The sequence below is a fragment of the Oncorhynchus kisutch genome, unplaced genomic scaffold (assembly GCF_002021735.2).
Source record: "Oncorhynchus kisutch isolate 150728-3 unplaced genomic scaffold, Okis_V2 Okis02a-Okis13b_hom, whole genome shotgun sequence".
Taxonomy (NCBI): Eukaryota; Metazoa; Chordata; class Actinopteri; order Salmoniformes; family Salmonidae; genus Oncorhynchus; species Oncorhynchus kisutch.
The window spans coordinates 7,163,974-7,184,983 of NW_022261979.1; the positions used below are offsets into that span (position 1 = coordinate 7,163,974).

Genomic DNA, 21,010 nt, shown 5'->3' on the forward strand with positions numbered 1-21,010 from the left:
GCAGAGCCTTGTCCGGCACCATGGAGTGAATCCTTACCACCGCTACACCTGGCTATCAGCAGAGCCTTGTCCGGCACCATGGAGTGAATCCTTACCACCACTACACCTGTCTATCAGCAGAGCCTTGTCCGGCAGCGAAACAATTCAATCAGCCTCGTTGAATAAAAAAACCTATCTGATATGGCTGACCATATCTCCCTGGAATATCACATCGTTTATGCAGCAGGATATCAGACATTTTTGGACTCACCTTGTTGTACGCAACGGTCCTACATCGGCAAATTTTGTCATCAAAGAAAGAAAAAGATTTACAATTCCGAGTTGGGCTCACATTCTTGAAGTCTACCCTTACTAAAGGCAGGTGATGTAGCGTCCCCATGAGTGACAGAACACTGAGCCAATCACGGTGCAATGCTGAGCCAATCACAGTTCAATGCTCCTATTTTCTGCTGGCCTGCCCCACCACCACAGACAGCACCAGAGGAACAAGTCTAGAGGGCCAAACAAAGTCTTCTGTTAACATGTCACCTGTCATCCTGAAGTAATGGATCTGTGACAGAGGTGGGACAAATCACACCCTATTCCCTGGAGTGGACTACTGTTGACCAGAGGAACAAGTCTAGAGGGCCAAACAAAGTCTTCTGTTAACATGTCACCTGTCATCCTGAAGTAATGGATCTGTGACAGAGGTGGGACAAATCACACCCTATTCCCTAGAGTGGACTACTGTTGACCAGAGGAACAAGTCTAGAGGGCCAAACGAAGTCTTCTGTTAACATGTCACCTGTCATCCTGAAGTAATGGAGTTGATAGGGAGAGGATTCTACAGCTTTAAGGCCTGTAACCAGGTCTGGCTCTGATTGAGAATCAGCTTGTAGAGTAAGGAGGCCAGGTCTGGCTCTGAGAATCAGCTTGTAGAGTAAGGAGGCCAGGTCTGGCTCTGAGAATCAGCTTGTAGAGTAAGGAGGCCAGGTCTGGCTCTGAGAATCAGCTTGTAGAGTAAGGAGGCCAGGTCTGGCTCTGAGAATCAGCTTGTAGAGTAAGGAGGCCAGGTCTGGCTCTGAGAATCAGCTTGTAGAGTAAGGAGGCCAGGTCTGGCTCTGAGAATCAGCTTGTAGAGTAAGGTAGTAGAGTAACACTGCCCCTCGTTGGTGATACAGTACATTACACATTAAAAAGCAGGAGGCATTCAACATTGAAGATGAGTACAGCAAATATGATTTGACAAAGATGACCCCTAGACCCTACGCACTTGTGGAGATCTGAGAGGATTTGATAGGTGCAACCAATCTGGTAGTAGCTCCACCCTGCCCTCTGATAGGCTAGGTGGAAGTTTCACCATATTGCATATACTAGGCAAATAATGTCTGATCTCTAGTGCCTAGGGACCACAAACTCCACTCCGGACCTCGAAGCCAGTTCCACTGCATTTCTTCATTGTTTCCCTCTAATTAGGAACTGATTTAGGCCTGGGAAACCAGTCATTGTTTCCCTCTAATCAGACTGATTTAGACCTGGGAAACCAGTCATTGTTCCCCTCTAATCAGACTGATTTAGACCTGGGAAACCAGTCATTGTTTCCCTCTAATTAAGAACTGATTTAGGCCTGGGAAACCAGTCATTGTTTCCCTCTAATCAGACTGATTTAGGCCTGGGAAACCAGTCATTGTTTCCCTCTAATCACTGATTTAGGCCTGGGAAACCAGTCATTGTTTCCCTCTAATCAGACTGATTTAGACCTGGGAAACCAGTCATTGTTTCCCTCTAATCAGACTGATTTAGACCTGGGAAACCAGTCATTGTTTCCCTCTAATCAGACTGATTTAGACCTGGGAAACCAGTCATTGTTTCCCTCTAATTAGGAACTGATTTAGGCCTGGGAAACCAGTCATTGTTTCCCTCTAATCAGACTGATTTAGACCTGGGAAACCAGTCATTGTTTCCCTCTAATCAGACTGATTTAGACCTGAGACACCAGTCACTGTTCCCCTCTAACCAGAGTCTGATTTAGACCTGGGAAACCAGTCATTGTTTCCCTCTAATCAGACTGATTTAGACCTGGGAAACCAGTCATTGTTTCCCTCTAATCAGACTGATTTAGACCTGGGAAACCAGTCATTGTTTCCCTCTAATCAGACTGATTTAGACCTGAGACACCAGTCACTGTTCCCCTCTAACCAGAGGCTGATTTAGACCTGGGACACCAGTCATTGTTCCCCTCTAATCGGAGGCTGATTTAGACCTGAGACACCAGTCACTGTTCCGCTCTAACCAGAGGCTGATTTAGACCTGAGACACCAGTCATTGTTCCCCTCTAATCAGAGACTGATTTAGGCCTGAGACACCAGTCACTGTTCCGCTCTAACCAGAGGCTGATTTAGACCTGAGACACCAGTCATTGTTCCCCTCTAATCAGAGACTGATTTAGGCCTGGGAAACCAGTCATTGCTCCCCTCTAATCAGACTGATTTAGACCTGAGACACCAGTATTTGTATTTATTATGGATATTTTATGATCACCACTTTATTTTAAGAACGTTTAATGTCACAATAATAGTAGAGAGAATGATTTATTTCAGCTTTTATTTCTTTCATCACATTCTCAGGGTCAGAAGTTTACATACACTCAATTAGTATTCGGTAGCATTGCCTTGAAATTGTTTAACTTGGGTCAAACATTTCGGGTAGCCTTCCACAAGCTTCCCACAATAAGTTGGGTGAATTTTGGCCCATTCCTCCTGACAGAGCTGGTGTAACTGAGTTAGGTTTGTAGGCCTCCTTTCTTGCACAAGCTTTTTCAGTTCTGCCCACAAAATTTCTATAGGGTTGAGGTCAGGGTTTTGTGATGGCCACTCCAATAACTTGACTTTGTTGTCCTTAAGCCATTTTGCCACAACTTTGGAAGTATGCTTGGGGTCATTGTCCATTTGGAAGACCCATTTGCAACTAAGCTTGAACTTCCTGACTGATGTCTTGAGATGTTGCTTCACGGTTGGGATGGTGTTCTTCGGCTTGCAAACCTCCCCTGTTTTCCTCCAAACATAACGATGGTCATTATGGCCAAACAGTTCTATTTTTGTTTCATCAGACCAGAGGGCATCTCTCCAAAAAGTACGATCTTTGTCCCCATGTGCAGTTGCAAACCGTAGCCTGGCTTTTTAATGGCGGTTTTGGAGCAGTGGCTTCTTCCTTGCTGAGCGGCCTTTCAGGTTATATTGGTATAGGACTCGTTTTACTGTGAATATAGATACTTTTGTACCTGTTTCCTCCAGCATCTTCACAAGGTCCTTTGCTGTTGTTCTGGGATTGATTTGCACTTTTCACACCAAAGTACGTTCATCTCTAGGAGACAGAACACGTCTCCTTCCTGAGCGGTATGATGGCTGCGTGGTCCCATGGTGTTTATACTTGTGTACTATTGTTTGTACAGAAGAACATGGTACCTTCAGGTATTTGGAAATTGCTCCCAAGGATGAACCAAACTTATGGAGGTCTTCGCTGATTTCTTTAGATTTTCCCATGATGTCAAGCAAAAAGGCACTGAGTTTAAAGGTAGGCCTTGAAATACATCCACAGGTACACCTCCAATTGACTCAAATGATGTCAATTAGCCTATCAGAAGCTTCTAAAGCCATGACATAATTTTCCGGAATTTTCCAAGCTGTTTAAAGGCACAGTCAACTTCATGTATGTAAACTTCTGACCCACTGGAATTGTGATACAGTGAATTATAAGTGAAATAATCTGTCTGTAAACAATTGTTGGAAAAATTACTTGTGTCATGCACAAAGTAGATGTCCTAACCGACTTGCCAAAACTATAGTTTGTTAACAAGAAATTTGTGGAGTGGTTGAAAAATGAGTTTTAATGACTCCAACCAAAGTGTATGTAAACCTCCGACTTCAACTGTATGTATATATATATATATATATATATATATCTCACACAAGACAATCACAATATAATAAGCAACAGGCACCAAAAAGGCAGACCACATGCTATCCCAGCATTTCCCTCTCTGTCACCTACTTTAATCTCAACATTCACTTTTGAGACATGCTACTATTTAGCCATTTGTTCAGTGAGATCTTGAAACTACCTATGGAGGTTATAAGGTTTCAAATTCTTTGGAAAATCATTCCAAATGGCAGCCGAATATAAAAATGTTTCTTTCCCAAAACCACTTTTAAATCTAGAAGGAACCGCGTCAGTTTCACTCCTTCTAGTTGAATAGTTGTGGTTATTCCTTACTAAGTTAAAGTAGTTATATAAGTATCTGGGGACCATACTGTGGACAATCTTATGTACAAGACACAATTTTATCCAAGCAACTCTCTCCTCCACCTCTTGCCGTCTAATGCTTTCAAAGTTGTGAATAGTCAAGATGCGTAATGCTGGAAGTTTAAGAATATTCCTGACTAATTTGTTCTGAGATGTCTGCAATCTATTTTTTCATATCTTGGGGGCACTGTTGTACCAGGAAGAGCATGCATAGTCGAAGTGCCACTGAACAAGAGCCCCTGCCAATGTATTCTGCCCATTGTAATTCTTATCCAGATATTTGGAGGTTCTAGCCAGGAACCAAATTTTATGGTTCACTTTGGCGATAACGTTTTGTGCCGTGATCTCCCCTGTCAGATGGTTATCTGGCACACATCCAAGATACTTAACAGAGTCTTTTGCTGCGACCACTACGTCACCGACTACCACCTTTTAAAATCTGGGCATTTCCTCAGTTTCACTTTGGACCCGAACAAGATGGACTCTGTTTTTCCAAGATGAAGTAACAGCTTATTGTCATATAGCCATTTATGGACATCCAGAAGTTCAGCACTGAGGGCTTTCTCAACCACATCTTTGTCTTTCTCAACCACATCTTGGTCTTTCTCAACCACATCTTGGTCTTTCTCAACCACATCTTTGTCATTCTCAACCACATCTTTGTCTTTCTCAACCACATCTTTGTCTTTCTCAACCACATCTTTGTCTTTCTCAACCACATCTTTGTCTTTCTCAACCACATCTTTGTCTTTCTCAACCACATCTTTGTCTTTCTCAACCACATCTTTGTTGGAAACCAACAGTGCATCTGCATGTAGGAAAAGGTCACACGTAGAGGCAGATTTCAGATAACTTATATACAATAGAAATAAAAGTGGACCCAGCACAATCCCTTGGGGTACCCTGCAGTTCAAGTTTCTGGGTTTAGACAGGGTCGTTCCACCATCTGTTTTTCTTCCTTGCAGGTAAGAGCTGACCCATTTTACTGCTAAGTTGTTAAAGCCCATGGCTCTTAGTTTGATTAACAGAATTTCATGACCCACTGTATCCAACGTCTTTTGGAGATCTAACATAACCATACCACAAAATTTCCCTCCGTTTACTTCCTTCCTTATGTGCTCAGTCAGATATAGTAGGCAGATGTCAGTGAAATGGGATTTCCTGAAGCCAGATTGGAGCTCATAGAATAGGTTATGTAAGGAAATTTTACTGTCAATCTGCTTGAACATAATCCTTTCCATGACCTTCGATCAAGCACACAGGATTGAGACAGGCCGATAGTTTCCATGATCTAAATTATTCCATTTTTAAAAAAATATATATATAAAATGAATGACCTTGTATTGCTACCACTTTATCGTCACATGAGTTTCTGTTAAGGGATTTTTAAAAAATCAATCATGACTAATTATGTATACATTTCAATCAGGACTGACTAAACAGAATACTATTATGTTACTGTATAGATGTATGAATTTTCTTTTAATCCTAGTACTGAATATAATGTGTGTAATTATAATCAAGAACTAGAACAGTGACTGTCTGTTCCTTGGTAGAAATGAATGAACTTATCGTCAGACTGGCTAGAATGCTTATCTACACAGGGAGGCCTTGGCCTTGTCATAAATTATCTAAACTAGTGAAGGATGATGTAGGAAGGCTTGAGAACTATACTGCCATTGTACCGGAGTGGAGGTTGTAATTAATGATGAGGTTGAACAGAAAACCAGCAGGTTCCGGACCTCTTAGGGTCAGAGTTGAATACACCTGATGTAAGGCCTAGTGGTCCATCTGAGACTGAGGGTCAGAGTTGAATACACCTGATGTAAGGCCTAGTGGTCCATCTGAGACTGAGGGTCAGAGTTGAATACACCTGATGTAAGGCCTAGTGGTCCATCTGAGACGGAGGGTCAGAGTTGAATACACCTGATGTAAGGCCTAGTGGTCCATCTGAGACTGAGGGTCAGAGTTGAATACACCTGATGTAAGGCCTAGTGGTCCATCTGAGACTGAGGGTCAGAGTTGAATACACCTGATGTAAGGCCTAGTGGTCCATCTGAGACTGAGGGTCAGAGTTGAATACCCCTGATGTAAGGCCTAGTGGTCCATCTGAGACGGAGTTTGTGACTATTTACTAACCATTAATTAAATACACGATTAGATAAGATAAGAGATAAGATAAGATAAGAGATAAGATAAGATAAGTAATTTGACCAAACTAACTTAAACAGGAAGTATGATGTCGTAAATACATGTTGAACCAAACCAGTATGTTTATTAAAACACATATGAACTTTACATATGAACTTTACATATGAACTTTACATATGAACTTTACATATGAACTTTACATATGAACTTTATGCCTTTAGCTGCATTGCACAACACAGACGTGATGCCAGACGTGATGCCAGACGTGATGCCAGACGTGATGCCAGACGTGATGCCAGACGTGATGCCAGACGTGAGCTTATATATTTTCATTGTCCTGACATTCATTCATCCACACAATGTATTTTATAAAATGTATGTACACAAACTGCTATCAAAGCCTTTATATAGTCAGTTCGTGAGCCCAGAGTGTAATCTAGATCATTTAATGTACATAGATTATTTCATGAACATAATGATCTGTAGATGAATGAATCCTTTTAAAATGAGCTGCTGACTGATTGGTAAAAATAAACAAATTTTAAAAATATTTTTTTATTTTTTAATCAAAAAGTCATAGATTCATTACCATTAGTAAAACCTTCTATGAAGCAGAGAGTACGTGGCAGGTTGTATCTCTATCCGTACTGCCGTCAGGTCATTGTGTTGTATCTCTATCCGTACTGCCGTCAGGTCATTGTGTTGTATCTCTATCCGTACTGCCGTCAGGTCATTGTGTTGTATCTCTATCCGTACTGCCGTCAAGTCATTGTGTTGTATCTCTATCCGTACTGCCGTCAGGTCATTGTGTTGTATCTCTATCCGTACTGCCGTCAGGTCATTGTGTTGTATCTCTATCCGTACTGCCGTCAGGTCATTGTGATGTATCTCTATCCGTACTGCCGTCAGGTCATTGTGCTGTTCAGATCTCTGTAGCGTCCCAAATGGCATTCTATTCCCTATATAGTGATATTACCCCCCCCCCCCCCAACCCACTGGGCCCTGGTCCAAAGTAGTGCACTACCATTTGGAAACACAGACCTTCTGTATCAAGAAAACACTGATTGTCAAGAAGAGAGAAAAAAGATGTCCCGTCTGTAAAATAAGCAGCAGAAGGTTAATATAGTAAGACCGATCAGGAAGAGGATTGCATAGTGAACCCTTTAATTAAGGAGAAGATATTCAAATATTAAAAATGATCACCAACTAAAAAGAAGACACGCAGCAAAAACACAAAGTTATTAAGGCAAATGTTTCAACATTTATAACATGGCACATTAAAGAAGTCCCAATAGTGACTGGATTTCCAGTTCTTTCTGGTCATTGTGTCTGTTTAAAACACACAGGTATTAATACAGGATAAGCATTTTTATAAGCCTGATAAGACATTATAAAAGGCTCATGCTAATAACACCTTATCATGCGTTTTAACCTGGATGCTGTCAGTAAAGTGGAACCAAAAACAGCTGAAGTATTAAAATGACTCTAAGTTCTTGCTTTACCAAACAACACAAGCCTTTCCTAGTATGGCAGAACCAATCATTCATTACAGGACTAAAGTGAAACTAGGTGGTGGAGTAGAAATGTGTAAAAAACAAACATACCACGAAAACCTCATGCATTGCAGTGGGTCACCCAATCACTGATGTCTAATGTTCATAGTGAGAGCAGCCATTCACCCAATCACTGATGTCTAAGGTTCATAGTGAGAGCAGCCATTCACCCAATCACTGATGTCTAATGTTCTTAGTGAGAGCAGCCATTCACCCAATCACTGATGCCTAATGTTCATAGTGAGAGCAGCCATTCACCCAATCACTGATGTCTAATGTTCATAGTGAGAGCAGCCATTCACCCAATCACTGATGTCTAAGGTTCATAGTGAGAGCAGCCATTCACCCAATCACTGATGTCTAAGGTTCATAGTGAGAGCAGCCATTCACCCAATCACTGATGCCTAATGTTCATAGTGAGAGCAGCCATTCACCCAATCACCGATGTCTAAGGTTCATAGTGAGAGCAGCCATTCACCCAATCACTGATGTCTAAGGTTCATGGTGAGAGCAGCCATTCACCCAATCACTGATGTCTAATGTTCATAGTGAGAGCAGCCATTGACCCAATCACTGATGCCTAATGTTCATAGTGAGAGCAGCCATTCACCCAATCACTAATGTCTAATGTTCATAGTGAGAGCAGCCATTCACCCAATCACTGATGCCTAATGTTCATAGTGAGAGCAGCCATTCACCCAATCACTGATGTCTAATGTTCTTAGTGAGAGCAGCCATTCACCCAATCACTGATGTCTAATGTTCTTAGTGAGAGCAGCCATTCACCCAATCACTGATGCCTAAGGTTCATAGTGAGAGCAGCCATTCACCCAATCACTAATGTCTAATGTTCATAGTGAGAGCAGCCATTCACCCAATCACTGATGCCTAATGTTCATAGTGAGAGCAGCCATTCACCCAATCACTGATGTCTAATGTTCTTAGTGAGAGCAGCCATTCACCCAATCACTGATGTCTAATGTTCTTAGTGAGAGCAGCCATTCACCCAATCACTGATGTCTAATGTTCTTAGTGAGAGCTTAACCAATGATATATCAGTCCTGAAAAAAGAACCCTGGATCGTTAGCCAGCACTACATTCAAGAACCTATGTAAGTGTATGATGCATTTTGTCGCTTTACACATTTAAGCACATTATAGAAAGAGACAGAATCCTAGCTTGTCAAAAAGTGACTGTCGTTTTCCAAAAACAACTAAAATCAAACCTGTGATTTGAGGCTTGAAATTATGGTAAACAACAACACTGCATATCGAAGAAAGGTGACCATGAACAGAGCTTGTACTGCTATTCTTTATTATTATTATTATTAAATCTTACAATGAACCTAGGCTACTTCATCTGACCAGGAAGTGATGTCATAAGACCACAGTTGACCCTGGCACACTGAGCTACAGATGACTCTGTTATTAAATACTGCCATAGATTGTTTCTCTCGTGCCATCAATAGTTCTTCTACTTTAAATTCACAGCTAGCTACCCGAAATAAACCCCCTTTTCTCCTTCTTAAATACAAGTAGATCGGGTCTGATGGCAAATAGAAAGGGTTGATCATTCTTAATGCGTTTATGTTTCAGGATGATACAGCATAGTGACGTCTTAACACACTATCCATTTTCTGACATTTTAACTAGAAAACAAACTGATGCAAACAGTTATTTTCATTTTTTTTAAAGTGCCTTAGTCTGTCTAAATCCATACACAGATCTACATTAAATATATGTTAACCTATCCATATATTATAGAATTGACGGTAGTGTGGAACATGCCACTTCTGAAAGACTAGGGACTATAGTGGATATACGACATCCACATTCGGCTTATTGGTAACAGGTGGGTGTCGTCATAGGCCTCAACGCCGGTGCTAAAGACTCATCACGGTCATTACACGTTATAAATCTTAGAAAACTATACAAACCACCCCATTTATATCACCATGAGCAGATTCCCTGGACCAAAAAGCTCTTTCAACAGAGATTCTCCCTTCAGCTTGCTTTCTAGTCCAAGGTGAGGCAAAATGCATGTCTGGGAGAGGGGCCTGATGGGTAATGGTTGGTTGTGTCATGACAGAGTGAAGGTAGTTGTTACAGGCGCAACCTTTTGGTCTACATACTGAGTCATATCCTTTATGTGGTAATTATAACCATGATATTCAGGCCTACAGACAGTAGAACCATCCAGTCAAGTGTTACCTCATTAACTAGCTAGTAGCTACCTACTTTGTCTTCAAGGGACGGTTTCCCGAACAAAGAATAATCTTATCCATTGATTTAGACTTTTTAGTCCAGGATTTGTTGTCCGGGAAACTCGCCCTAAGTGTACAGGGAAAAGACACATCATCGACAACAATTAGTTCTCCATAAACATGAACATTATTTACAACCCTGTTTGCTTGGTTAAACTAAGGCCAACTTCACACAACTACCACAATGTATAGTGAGTGATCTCTAGTCAACGGCACAGTGGAACCAGGCTGGTATTTGTGTCACACGTCCAAACAGCTCTGGATTAGTTGGACGTGGTTTGCATCATGTGGCCCAGAGGATTGACCAGTCACTTGTCAATGCATCACACTCCTGTCCCGAATGATATGCTATCTGTCTCCTTCAGCCCTGTCCTGAATGATATGCTATCTGTCTCCTTCAGCCCTGTCCTGAATGATATGCCATCTGTCTCCTTCAGCCCTGTCCTGAATGATATGCTATCTGTCTCCTTCAGCCCTGTCCTGAATGATATGCTGTCTGTCTCCTTCAGGCCTGTCCCGAATGATATGCTGTCTGTCTCCTTCAGGCCTGTCCCGAATGATATGCTGTCTGTCTCCTTCAGGCCTGTCCCGAATGATATGCTGTCTGTCTCCTTCAGGCCTGTCCTGATTGATATGCCGTCTCTCTCCCCTTCAGGCCTGTCCCGAATGATATGCCGCCTGTCTCCTTCAGGCCTGTCCCGAATGATATGCCGCCTGTCCCGAATGATATGCCGCCTGTCCCGAATGATATGCCGCCTGTCCCGAATGATATGCCGCCTGTCTCCTTCAGGCCTGTCCCGAATGATATGCCGCCTGTCCCGAATGATATGCCGCCTGCCTCCTTCAGGCCTGTCACGAATTATATGCTGTCTGTCTCCTTCAGGCCTGTCACGAATGATATGCTGTCTGTCTCCTTCAGGCCTGTCCCGAATGATATGCTGCCTGTCTCTTTCAGGCCTGTCTTCAACTTCACCACATCTCGTCCCGGGATAGAGAAAGACAGACAGATCTAGACAGGTCCAGAACTGTCTCTCCCCAAACAGCTTCACACATGGGTAGGTAGTACCATCAATACATAAAGAAAACACAGACCACAGGAGACAGTGAGAAACCAGAAGGGGGCAGCAGGGCACAGTCCCCTAATCATGGAGCAGGGGGCTGTTATGTTATCAGGGTCCATGTGATGTCTCAACATCAACTAGACAGATGAGACAGGAGACCAATGACAAGATGTGTGTATCTAACAGAGTAACTAATGTCCCTCTCTCTTCTCCAAGCAGTTTTATTGGAGGCCATCAGAGGGAAGCAGCGTCCAATAGGAAAGAGACGTGGGTGGTGGCTGGCAGAGCTTGACTGAGTCTTTCCTTAGAAGCCCAGAGAGAGAGAGTTTCCCATAGAGTTAGAAGCCCAGAGAGAGAGTTTCCCATAGAGTTAGAAGCCCAGAGAGAGAGTTTCCCATAGAGTTAGAAGCCCAGAGAGAGAGTTTCCCATAGAGTTAGAAGCCCAGAGAGAGAGTTTCCCATAGAGTTAGAAGCCCAGAGAGAGAGAGTTTCCCATAGAGTTAGAAGGCCAGAGAGAGAGAGTTTCCCATAGAGTTAGAAGCCCAGAGAGAGAGAGTTTCCCATAGAGTTAGAAGGCCAGAGAGAGAGAGTTTCCCATAGAGTTAGAAGCCCAGAGAGAGAGAGTTTCCCATAGAGTTAGAAGCCCAGAGAGAGAGAGTTTCCCATAGAGTTAGAAGCCCAGAGAGAGAGAGTTTCCCATAGAGTTAAAAGCCCAGAGAGAGAGTTTCCCATAGAGTTAGAAGCCCAGAGAGAGAGTTTCCCATAGAGTTAGAAGGCCAGAGAGAGAGAGTTTCCCATAGAGTTAGAAGCCCAGAGAGAGAGAGTTTCCCATAGAGTTAAAAGCCCAGAGAGAGAGAGTTTCCCATAGAGTTAAAAGCCCAGAGAGAGAGTTTCCCATAGAGTTAGAAGCCCAGAGAGAGAGTTTCCCATAGAGTTAGAAGCCCAGAGAGAGTTTCCCATAGAGTTAGAAGCCCAGAGAGAGTTTCCCATAGAGTTAGAAGCCCAGAGAGAGTTTCCCATAGAGTTAGAAGCCTATAGAGAGTTTCCCATAGAGTTAGAAGCACAGAGAGAGTTTCCCAGTGAGTTAGAAGCCCAGAGAGAGTTTCCCAGAGAGTTAGAAGACCAGAGAGAGTTTCCCATAGAGTTAGAAGCCTATAGAGAGTTTCCCATAGAGTTAGAAGCCCAGAGAGAGTTTCCCATAGAGTTAGAAGCCCAGAGAGAGAGTTTCCCATAGAGTTAGAAGCCCAGAGAGAGAGTTTCCCATAGAGTTAGAAGCCCAGAGAGAGAGTTTCCCATAGAGTTAGAAGCCCAGAGAGAGAGTTTCCCATAGAGTTAGAAGCCCAGAGAGAGAGTTTCCCATAGAGTTAGAAGCCCAGAGAGAGAGTTTCCATAGAGTTAGAAGCCCAGAGAGAGTTCCCCATAGAGTTAGAAGCCCAGAGAGAGTTCCCCATAGAGTTAGAAGCCCAGAGATAGTTTCCCATAGAGTTATAAGCCTATAGAGAGTTTCCCATAGAGTTATAAGCCCAGAGAGAGTTTCCCATAGAGTTAGAAGCCCAGAGAGAGTTTCCCATAGAGTTAGAAGCCCAGAGAGAGTTTCCCAGAGAGTTAGAAGCCCAGAGAGAGTTTCCCATAGAGTTAGAAGCCCAGAGAGAGTTTCCCATAGAGTTAGAAGCCCAGAGAGAGAGTTTCCCATAGAGTTAGAAGCCCAGAGAGAGTTTCCCATAGAGTTAGAAGCCCAGAGAGAGTTTCCCATAGAGTTAGAAGCCCAGAGAGAGTTTCCCAGAGAGTTAGAAGCCCAGAGAGATAGTTTCCCATAGAGTTAGAAGCCCAGAGAGAGAGTTTCCCAGAGAGTTAGAAGCCCAGAGAGAGTTTCCCATAGAGTTAGAAGCCTATAGAGAGTTTCCCAGAGAGTTAGAAGCCTATAGAGAGTTTCCCAGAGAGTTAGAAGCCCAGAGAGAGAGTTTCCCATAGAGTTAGAAGCCCAGAGAGAGTTTCCCATAGAGTTAGAAGCCCAGAGAGAGAGTTTCCCATAGAGTTAGAAGCCCAGAGAGAGAGTTTCCATAGAGTTAGAAGCCCAGAGAGAGTTCCCCATAGAGTTAGAAGCCCAGAGAGAGTTCCCCATAGAGTTAGAAGCCTATAGATAGTTTCCCATAGAGTTATAAGCCTATAGAGAGTTTCCCATAGAGTTATAAGCCCAGAGAGAGTTTCCCATAGAGTTAGACGCCCAGAGAGAGTTTCCCATAGAGTTAGAAGCCCAGAGAGAGTTTCCCAGAGAGTTAGAAGCCCAGAGAGATAGTTTCCCATAGAGTTAGAAGCCCAGAGAGAGTTTCCCATAGAGTTAGAAGCCCAGAGAGAGAGTTTCCCATAGAGTTAGAAGCCCAGAGAGAGTTTCCCATAGAGTTAGAAGCCCAGAGAGAGTTTCCCATAGAGTTAGAAGCCCAGAGAGAGTTTCCCAGAGAGTTAGAAGCCCAGAGAGAGTTTCCCATAGAGTTAGACGCCCAGAGAGAGTTTCCCATAGAGTTAGAAGCCCAGAGAGAGTTTCCCAGAGAGTTAGAAGCCCAGAGAGATAGTTTCCCATAGAGTTAGAAGCCCAGAGAGAGTTTCCCATAGAGTTAGAAGCCCAGAGAGAGAGTTTCCCATAGAGTTAGAAGCCCAGAGAGAGTTTCCCATAGAGTTAGAAGCCCAGAGAGAGTTTCCCAGAGTTAGAAGCCCAGAGAGAGTTTCCCAGAGAGTTAGAAGCCCAGAGAGATAGTTTCCCATAGAGTTAGAAGCCCAGAGAGAGAGTTTCCCAGAGAGTTAGAAGCCCAGAGAGAGTTTCCCATAGAGTTAGAAGCCTATAGAGAGTTTCCCAGAGAGTTAGAAGCCTATAGAGAGTTTCCCAGAGAGTTAGAAGCCCAGAGAGAGAGTTTCCCATAGAGTTAGAAGCCCAGAGAGAGTTTCCCATAGAGTTAGAAGCCCAGAGAGAGTTTCCCAGAGAGTTAGAAGCCCAGAGAGAGTTTCCCATAGAGTTAGAAGCCCAGAGAGAGTTTCCCATAGAGTTAGAAGCCCAGAGAGAGTTCCCCATAGAGTTAGAAGCCCAGAGAGAGTTTCCCATTGAGTTCCATAAGGGCACGTCTATCTCTATGGTGTCTTTAGAGTCTGCCTTGGGTCTACTCTGCTCAGCCACGCCCCCTGCCACGTGATAGCCTGCCTCTTCAGTAATCTGCTTCCTCCATGACTTCCATGACAACGGTCCTGGGCCCGGTCAGGATGAGGTTACTGACTGTCCTGTAGTCCAGAGACAGCACGTTTAGCCCGTTGACCGAGACCACAAACTGACACACCTAGAGGAGGGAGAAGAACAGAGGAGTTAGCCATGTCTACACAAGCATATCTCTATGGGAGAAACAACAGAAAGGGAGAGGAGAGTTAGCTCTCGATGGGAGAAACAACAGAAAGGGAGAGGAGAGTTAGCTCTCGATGGGAGAAACAGAGAAAGGGAGAGGAGAGTTAGCTCTCGATGGGAGAAACAGAGAAAGGGAGAGGAGAGTTAGCTCTCGATGGGAGAAACACAGAACGGGACAGGAGAGTTAGCTCTCGATGGGAGAAACAGAGAAAGGGAGAGGAGAGTTAGCTCTCGATGGGAGAAACACAGAACGGGACAGGAGAGTTAGCTCTCGATGGGAGAAACAACAGAAAGGGAGAGGAGAGTTAGCTCTCGATGGGAGAAACAACAGAAAGGGAGAGGAGAGTTAGCTCTCGATGGGAGAAACAACAGAAAGGGAGAGGAGAGTTAGCTCTCGATGGGAGAAACAACAGAAAGGGACAGGAGAGTTAGCTCTCGATGGGAGAAACACAGAACTGGAGAGGAGAGTTAGCTCTCGATGGGAGAAACACAGAACGGGACAGGAGAGTTAGCTCTCGATGGGAGAAACATTTGATTTGATTGCTGACTCACTATTGCAACAGTGTTGGCAAAAACAAACATGTTTTAGGACTGTTTTGTAACATGGCAAGCCATTGTCTCAACTTCACCCTAATTTCACGCAGTGAAGGAATTCTAGAGCATCTCCTCGCTGCAAATTACATCAAAAACACAATCCCTTATTTTTCTTGGCAACGGGTAAACCGTTACCCAGAAGGCCCCAGTCACTCAGGAGTTAATACTCCTAGAAGAGAGCACTTGAGGATTTCTCAGAAAAAGCGTTTGTTAACCGTTTCATGGCCAGGCCGTGGCTGAAATGAATGAGATACTGGTTATCTTAGGCTGCAGAGAATTTGTAGAGAAGGAGCCATGTTAAACTGCAGTGTTCTGTGTTACCACGGCGACAGGGTATAAGTCATTGTTCTGTGTTACCACTGCTACATGGTATAAGTCATTGTTCTGTGTTACCACGGCGACAGGGTATAAGTCATTGTTCTGTGTTACCACTGCTACAGGGTATAAGTCATTGTTCTGTGTTACCACGGCGACAGGGTATAAGTTATTGTTCTGTGTTACCACTGCCGTAGGGTATAAGTCATTGTTCTGTGTTACCACGGCGACAGGGTATAAGTCATTGTTCTGTGTTACCACTGATACAGGGTATAAGTCATTGTTCTGTGTTACCACGGCTACAGGGTATAAGTCATTGTTCTGTGTTACCACGGCTACAGGGTATAAGTCATTGTTCTGTGTTACCACGGCTACAGGGTATAAGTCATTGTTCTGTGATAACCACGGCTACAGGGTATAAGTCATTGTTCTGTGTTACCACGGCTACAGGGTATAAGTCATTGCTCTGTGTTACCACTGATACAGGGTATAAGTCATTGTTCTGTGTTACCACTGATACAGGGTATAAGTCATTGTTCTGTGTTACCATGGCTACAGGGTAAAAGTCATTGTTCTGTGTTACCACTGATACAGGGTATAAGTCATTGCTCTGTCTAACCACTGCGGTTATATTTTTCTTCACCAATCACTCCAGATGATTGGAGACGGATAGAGGAACATTTGACAGGTGACTCAAGCAGATTAATTCAGCCGTACTCTAAATGTTACTATACTGGGACGAGGGTTAAGATATCATACATTTGAGATGTTTATCCAGGTGGCTTACAACATGAAACTTCTGCTTTTAAATGCATGTTCATTGTGTACCTGCTGAATCTGTTTAGCTAAGTGTCTCTATGAGTCTCAGACCTCTACTGTTTCCTGTTGTGGTCTGAGTCTCAGCAGACCTCTACGGTCTCCTGTTGTGTTGTGGTCCGAGTCTCAGCAGACCTCTACTGTCTCCTGTTGTGGTCCGAGTCTCAGCAGACCTCTACCGTCTCCTGTTGTGGTCCGAGTCTCAGCAGACCTCTCCTCTCCTGTTGTGGTCCGAGTCTCCTCAGACCTCCACTGTCTCCTGTTGTGGTCCGAGTCTCCTCAGACCTCTACTGTCTCCTGTTGTGTTGTCTGAGTCTCAGCAGACCTCTACTGTCTCCTGTTTTGTTGTCTGAGTCTCAGCAGACCTCTACTGTCTCCTGTTGTGTTGTCTGAGTCTCAGCAGACCTCTACTGTCTCCTGTTGTGTTGTCTGAGTCTCAGCAGACCTCTACTGTCTCCTGTTGTGTTGTCTGAGTCTCAGCAGACCTCTACTGTCTCCTGTTGTGTTGTTCGAGTCTCAGCAGACCTCTACTGTCTCCTGTTGTGGTTCGAGTCTCAGCAGACCTCTACTGTCTCCTGTTGTGTTGTCTGAGTCTCAGCAGACCTCTACTGTCTCCTGTTGTGTTGTCTGAGTCTCAGCAGACCTCTACTGTCTCCTGTTGTGGTCCGAGTCTCAGCAGACCTCTACTGTCTCCTGTTGTGTTGTCTGAGTCTCAGCAGACCTCTACTGTCTCCTGTTGTGGTCCGAGTCTCCTCAGACCTCTACTGTCTCCTGTTGTGGTCCGAGTCTCCTCAGACCTCTACTGTCTCCTGTTGTGGTTCGAGTCTCCTCAGACCTCTACTGTCTCCTGTTGTGTTGTCTGAGTCTCAGCAGACCTCTACTGTCTCCTGTTGTGTTGTCTGAGTCTCAGCAGACCTCTACTCTCTCCTGTTGTGGTCCGAGTCTCAGCAGACCTCTACTGTCTCCTGTTGTGGTCCGAGTCTCAGCAGACCTCTACTGTCTCCTGTTGTGGTCCGAGTCTCCTCAGACCTCTACTGTCTCCTGTTGTGGTCCGAGTCTCCTCAGACCTCTGCTGTCTCCTGTTGTGGTCCGAGTCTCAGCAGACTCTACTGTCTCCTGTTGTGGTCCGAGTCTCAGCAGACCTCTACTGTCTCCTGTTGTGGTCCGAGTCTCAGCAGACCTCTACTGTCTCCTGTTGTGGTCCGAGTCTCAGCAGACCTCTACTGTCTCCTGTTGTGTTGTCTGAGTCTCCTCAGACCTCTACTGTCTCCTGTTGTGGTCCGAGTCTCCTCAGACCTCTGCTGTCTCCTGTTGTGGTCCGAGTCTCAGCAGACTCTACTGTCTCCTGTTGTGGTCCGAGTCTCAGCAGACCTCTACTGTCTCCTGTTGTGGTCCGAGTCTCAGCAGACCTCTACTGTCTCCTGTTGTGGTCCGAGTCTCAGCAGACCTCTACTGTCTCCTGTTGTGTTGTCTGAGTCTCAGCAGACCTCTACTGTCTCCTGTTGTGGTTCGAGTCTCAGCAGACCTCTACTGTCTCCTGTTGTGGTTCGAGTCTCAGCAGACCTCTACTGTCTCCTGTTGTGTTGTCCGAGTCTCAGCAGACCTCTACTGTCTCCTGTTGTGGTCCGAGTCTCCTCAGACCTCTACTGTCTCCTGTTGTGGTCCGAGTCTCCTCAGACCTCTACTGTCTCCTGTTGTGGTTCGAGTCTCCTCAGACCTCTACTGTCTCCTGTTGTGTTGTCTGAGTCTCAGCAGACCTCTACTGTCTCCTGTTGTGTTGTCTGAGTCTCAGCAGACCTCTACTGTCTCCTGTTGTTGTCCGAGTCTCAGCAGACCTCTACTGTCTCCTGTTGTGGTCCGAGTCTCAGCAGACCTCTACTGTCTCCTGTTGTCGTCCGAGTCTCCTCAGACCTCTACTGTCTCCTGTTGTGGTTCGAGTCTCAGCAGACCTCTACTGTCTCCTGTTGTGTTGTCTGAGTCTCAGCAGACCTCTACTGTCTCCTGTTGTGTTGTCTGAGTCTCAGCAGACCTCTACTGTCTCCTGTTGTGGTCCGAGTCTCAGCAGACCTCTACTGTCTCCTGTTGTGTTGTCTGAGTCTCAGCAGACCTCTACTGTCTCCTGTTGTGGTCCGAGTCTCCTCAGACCTCTACTGTCTCCTGTTGTGGTTCGAGTCTCCTCAGACCTCTACTGTCTCCTGTTGTGGTTCGAGTCTCCTCAGACCTCTACTGTCTCCTGTTGTGTTGTCTGAGTCTCAGCAGACCTCTACTGTCTCCTGTTGTGGTCCGAGTCTCAGCAGACCTCTACTGTCTCCTGTTGTGGTCCGAGTCTCAGCAGACCTCTACTGTCTCCTGTTGTGGTCCGAGTCTCAGCAGACCTCTACTGTCTCCTGTTGTCGTCCGAGTCTCCTCAGACCTCTGCTGTCTCCTGTTGTGGTCCGAGTCTCAGCAGACTCTACTGTCTCCTGGTGTGGTCCGAGTCTCAGCAGACCTCTACTGTCTCCTGTTGTGGTCCGAGTCTCAGCAGACCTCTACTGTCTCCTGTTGTGGTCCGAGTCTCAGCAGACCTCTACTGTCTCCTGTTGTGGTCCGAGTCTCAGCAGACCTCTACTGTCTCCTGTTGTGGTCCGAGTCTCAGCAGACCTCTACTGTCTCCTGTTGTGTTGTCTGAGTCTCCTCAGACCTCTACTGTCTCCTGTTGTGGTCCGAGTCTCCTCAGACCTCTGCTGTCTCCTGTTGTGGTCCGAGTCTCAGCAGACTCTACTGTCTCCTGTTGTGGTCCGAGTCTCAGCAGACTCTACTGTCTCCTGTTGTGGTCCGAGTCTCAGCAGACCTCTACTGTCTCCTGTTGTGGTCCGAGTCTCAGCAGACCTCTACTGTCTCCTGTTGTGGTCCGAGTCTCCTCAGACCTCTACTGTCTCCTGTTGTGGTCCGAGTCTCAGCAGACCTCTACTGTCTCCTGTTGTGGTCCGAGTCTCAGCAGACCTCTACTGTCTCCTGTTGTGGTCCGAGTCTCAGCAGACCTCTACTGTCTCCTGTTGTGGTCCGAGTCTCAGCAGACCTCTACTGTCTCCTGTTGTGGTCCGAGTCTCAGCAGACCTCTACTGTCTCCTCTTGTGGTCCGAGTCTCAGCAGACCTCTACTGTCTCCTGTTGTGGTCCGAGTCTCAGCAGACCTCTACTGTCTCCTGTTGTGGTCCGAGTCTCAGCAGACCTCTACTGTCTCCTGTTGTGGTCCGAGTCTCAGCAGACCTCTACTGTCTCCTGTTGTGGTCCGAGTCTCAGCAGACCTCTACTGTCTCCTGTTGTGGTCCGAGTCTCAGCAGACCTCTACTGTCTCCTGTTGTGGTCCGAGTCTCAGCAGACCTCTACTGTCTCCTGTTGTGGTCCGAGTCTCAGCAGACCTCTACTGTCTCCTGTTGTGGTCCGAGTCTCAGCAGACCTCTACTGTCTCCTGTTGTGGTCCGAGTCTCAGCAGACCTCTACTGTCTCCTGTTGTGGTCCGAGTCTCAGCAGACCTCTACTGTCTCCTGTTGTGGTCCGAGTCTCAGCAGACCTCTACTGTCTCCTGTTGTGGTCCGAGTCTCAGCAGACCTCTACTGTCTCCTGTTGTGGTCCGAGTCTCAGCAGACCTCTACTGTCTCCTGTTGTGGTGTGATTATATGTATTACATGGCTGTGGTTGCCATGACGGAGACGTTCTGCCTCGTTCATATTATAAATGACCTCAACTCTGGCAACGTTCGACCAACATTATAAAACTGCCGCTCTAGCAACGTTAGACGTAACATTTGGAAGCAGTGAGTCAACTCTCTGTCATTATCTCCTTCCAAAGGTCCCCATAGGATGAGAGTTTATGGGCCACTTCAAGAGCTGTGACTCGCTTTAGCATGTGATCAATGTGAGAGTCAGGGCCGTAAAACAGGCTCTCACACAGAGGAAAGGCAGGCAGTAAACACAAGGCTTCAGTCAGAGCCTGTTTTACCACAGAGTAAAGGCAGGCAGTAAACACAAGTCTTCAGTCAGAGCCTGTTTTACCACAGAGTAAAGGCAGGCAGTAAACACAAGTCTTCAGTCAGAGCCTGTTTTACCACAGAGTAAAGGCAGGCAGTAAACACAAGGCTTCAGTCAGAGCCTGTTTTACCACAGAGTAAAGGCAGGCAGTAAACAAGGCTTCAGTCAGAGCCTGTTTTACCACAGAGTAAAGGCAGGCAGTAAACACAAGTCTTCAGACTGTCTGACCAACATGGCTTATATAAGAAGCATCAACAACCATGCGGAGAGAACAGCATTTAGTGTTGCGTAACTGACTGCCTGTGTCCAGAATATCACCATATTCCCTATGTAGTGCACTACGTTTGAACAGGGCCCATAGGTTTATGGTCTAAAGTAGTGCACTACATAGGGCGCCATTTGGGACACAAACCCCAGGCTGCACAGATCCGTTATTACTGCATCAGCTTGATTTCTATGGGAGCCAGCTCTGCTCTCAACTTAGAGGGGATGAGAGGAAAGAGAGGGAAGAGAGAAGAAGAGAGAGAAGGAAGAGAGGAGAAGGGGAGGGGAAGAGAGGAGAAGGGGAGGGGAAGAGATGAG

The 21,010-nt window shown here is 45.4% G+C and overlaps 1 protein-coding gene across 4 annotated transcripts in view; it reads right to left on the minus strand.

Annotated features, from left to right (window-relative positions):
- Positions 1-6,536: 6,536 nt before the first annotated feature.
- Positions 6,537-21,010, minus strand: part of LOC116359332 (DEP domain-containing mTOR-interacting protein-like) — a 74,489-nt gene continuing 60,015 nt past the window's right edge. For all 4 annotated transcript variants that reach the window (XM_031812230.1, XM_031812228.1, XM_031812231.1 and 1 more), the window contains one exon: positions 6,537-14,632. In XM_031812230.1, coding sequence (XP_031668090.1) covers positions 14,504-14,632 — 129 coding nt within the window. In that variant the 3' untranslated portion in view covers positions 6,537-14,503. The remainder of the gene's footprint in view (positions 14,633-21,010) is intronic.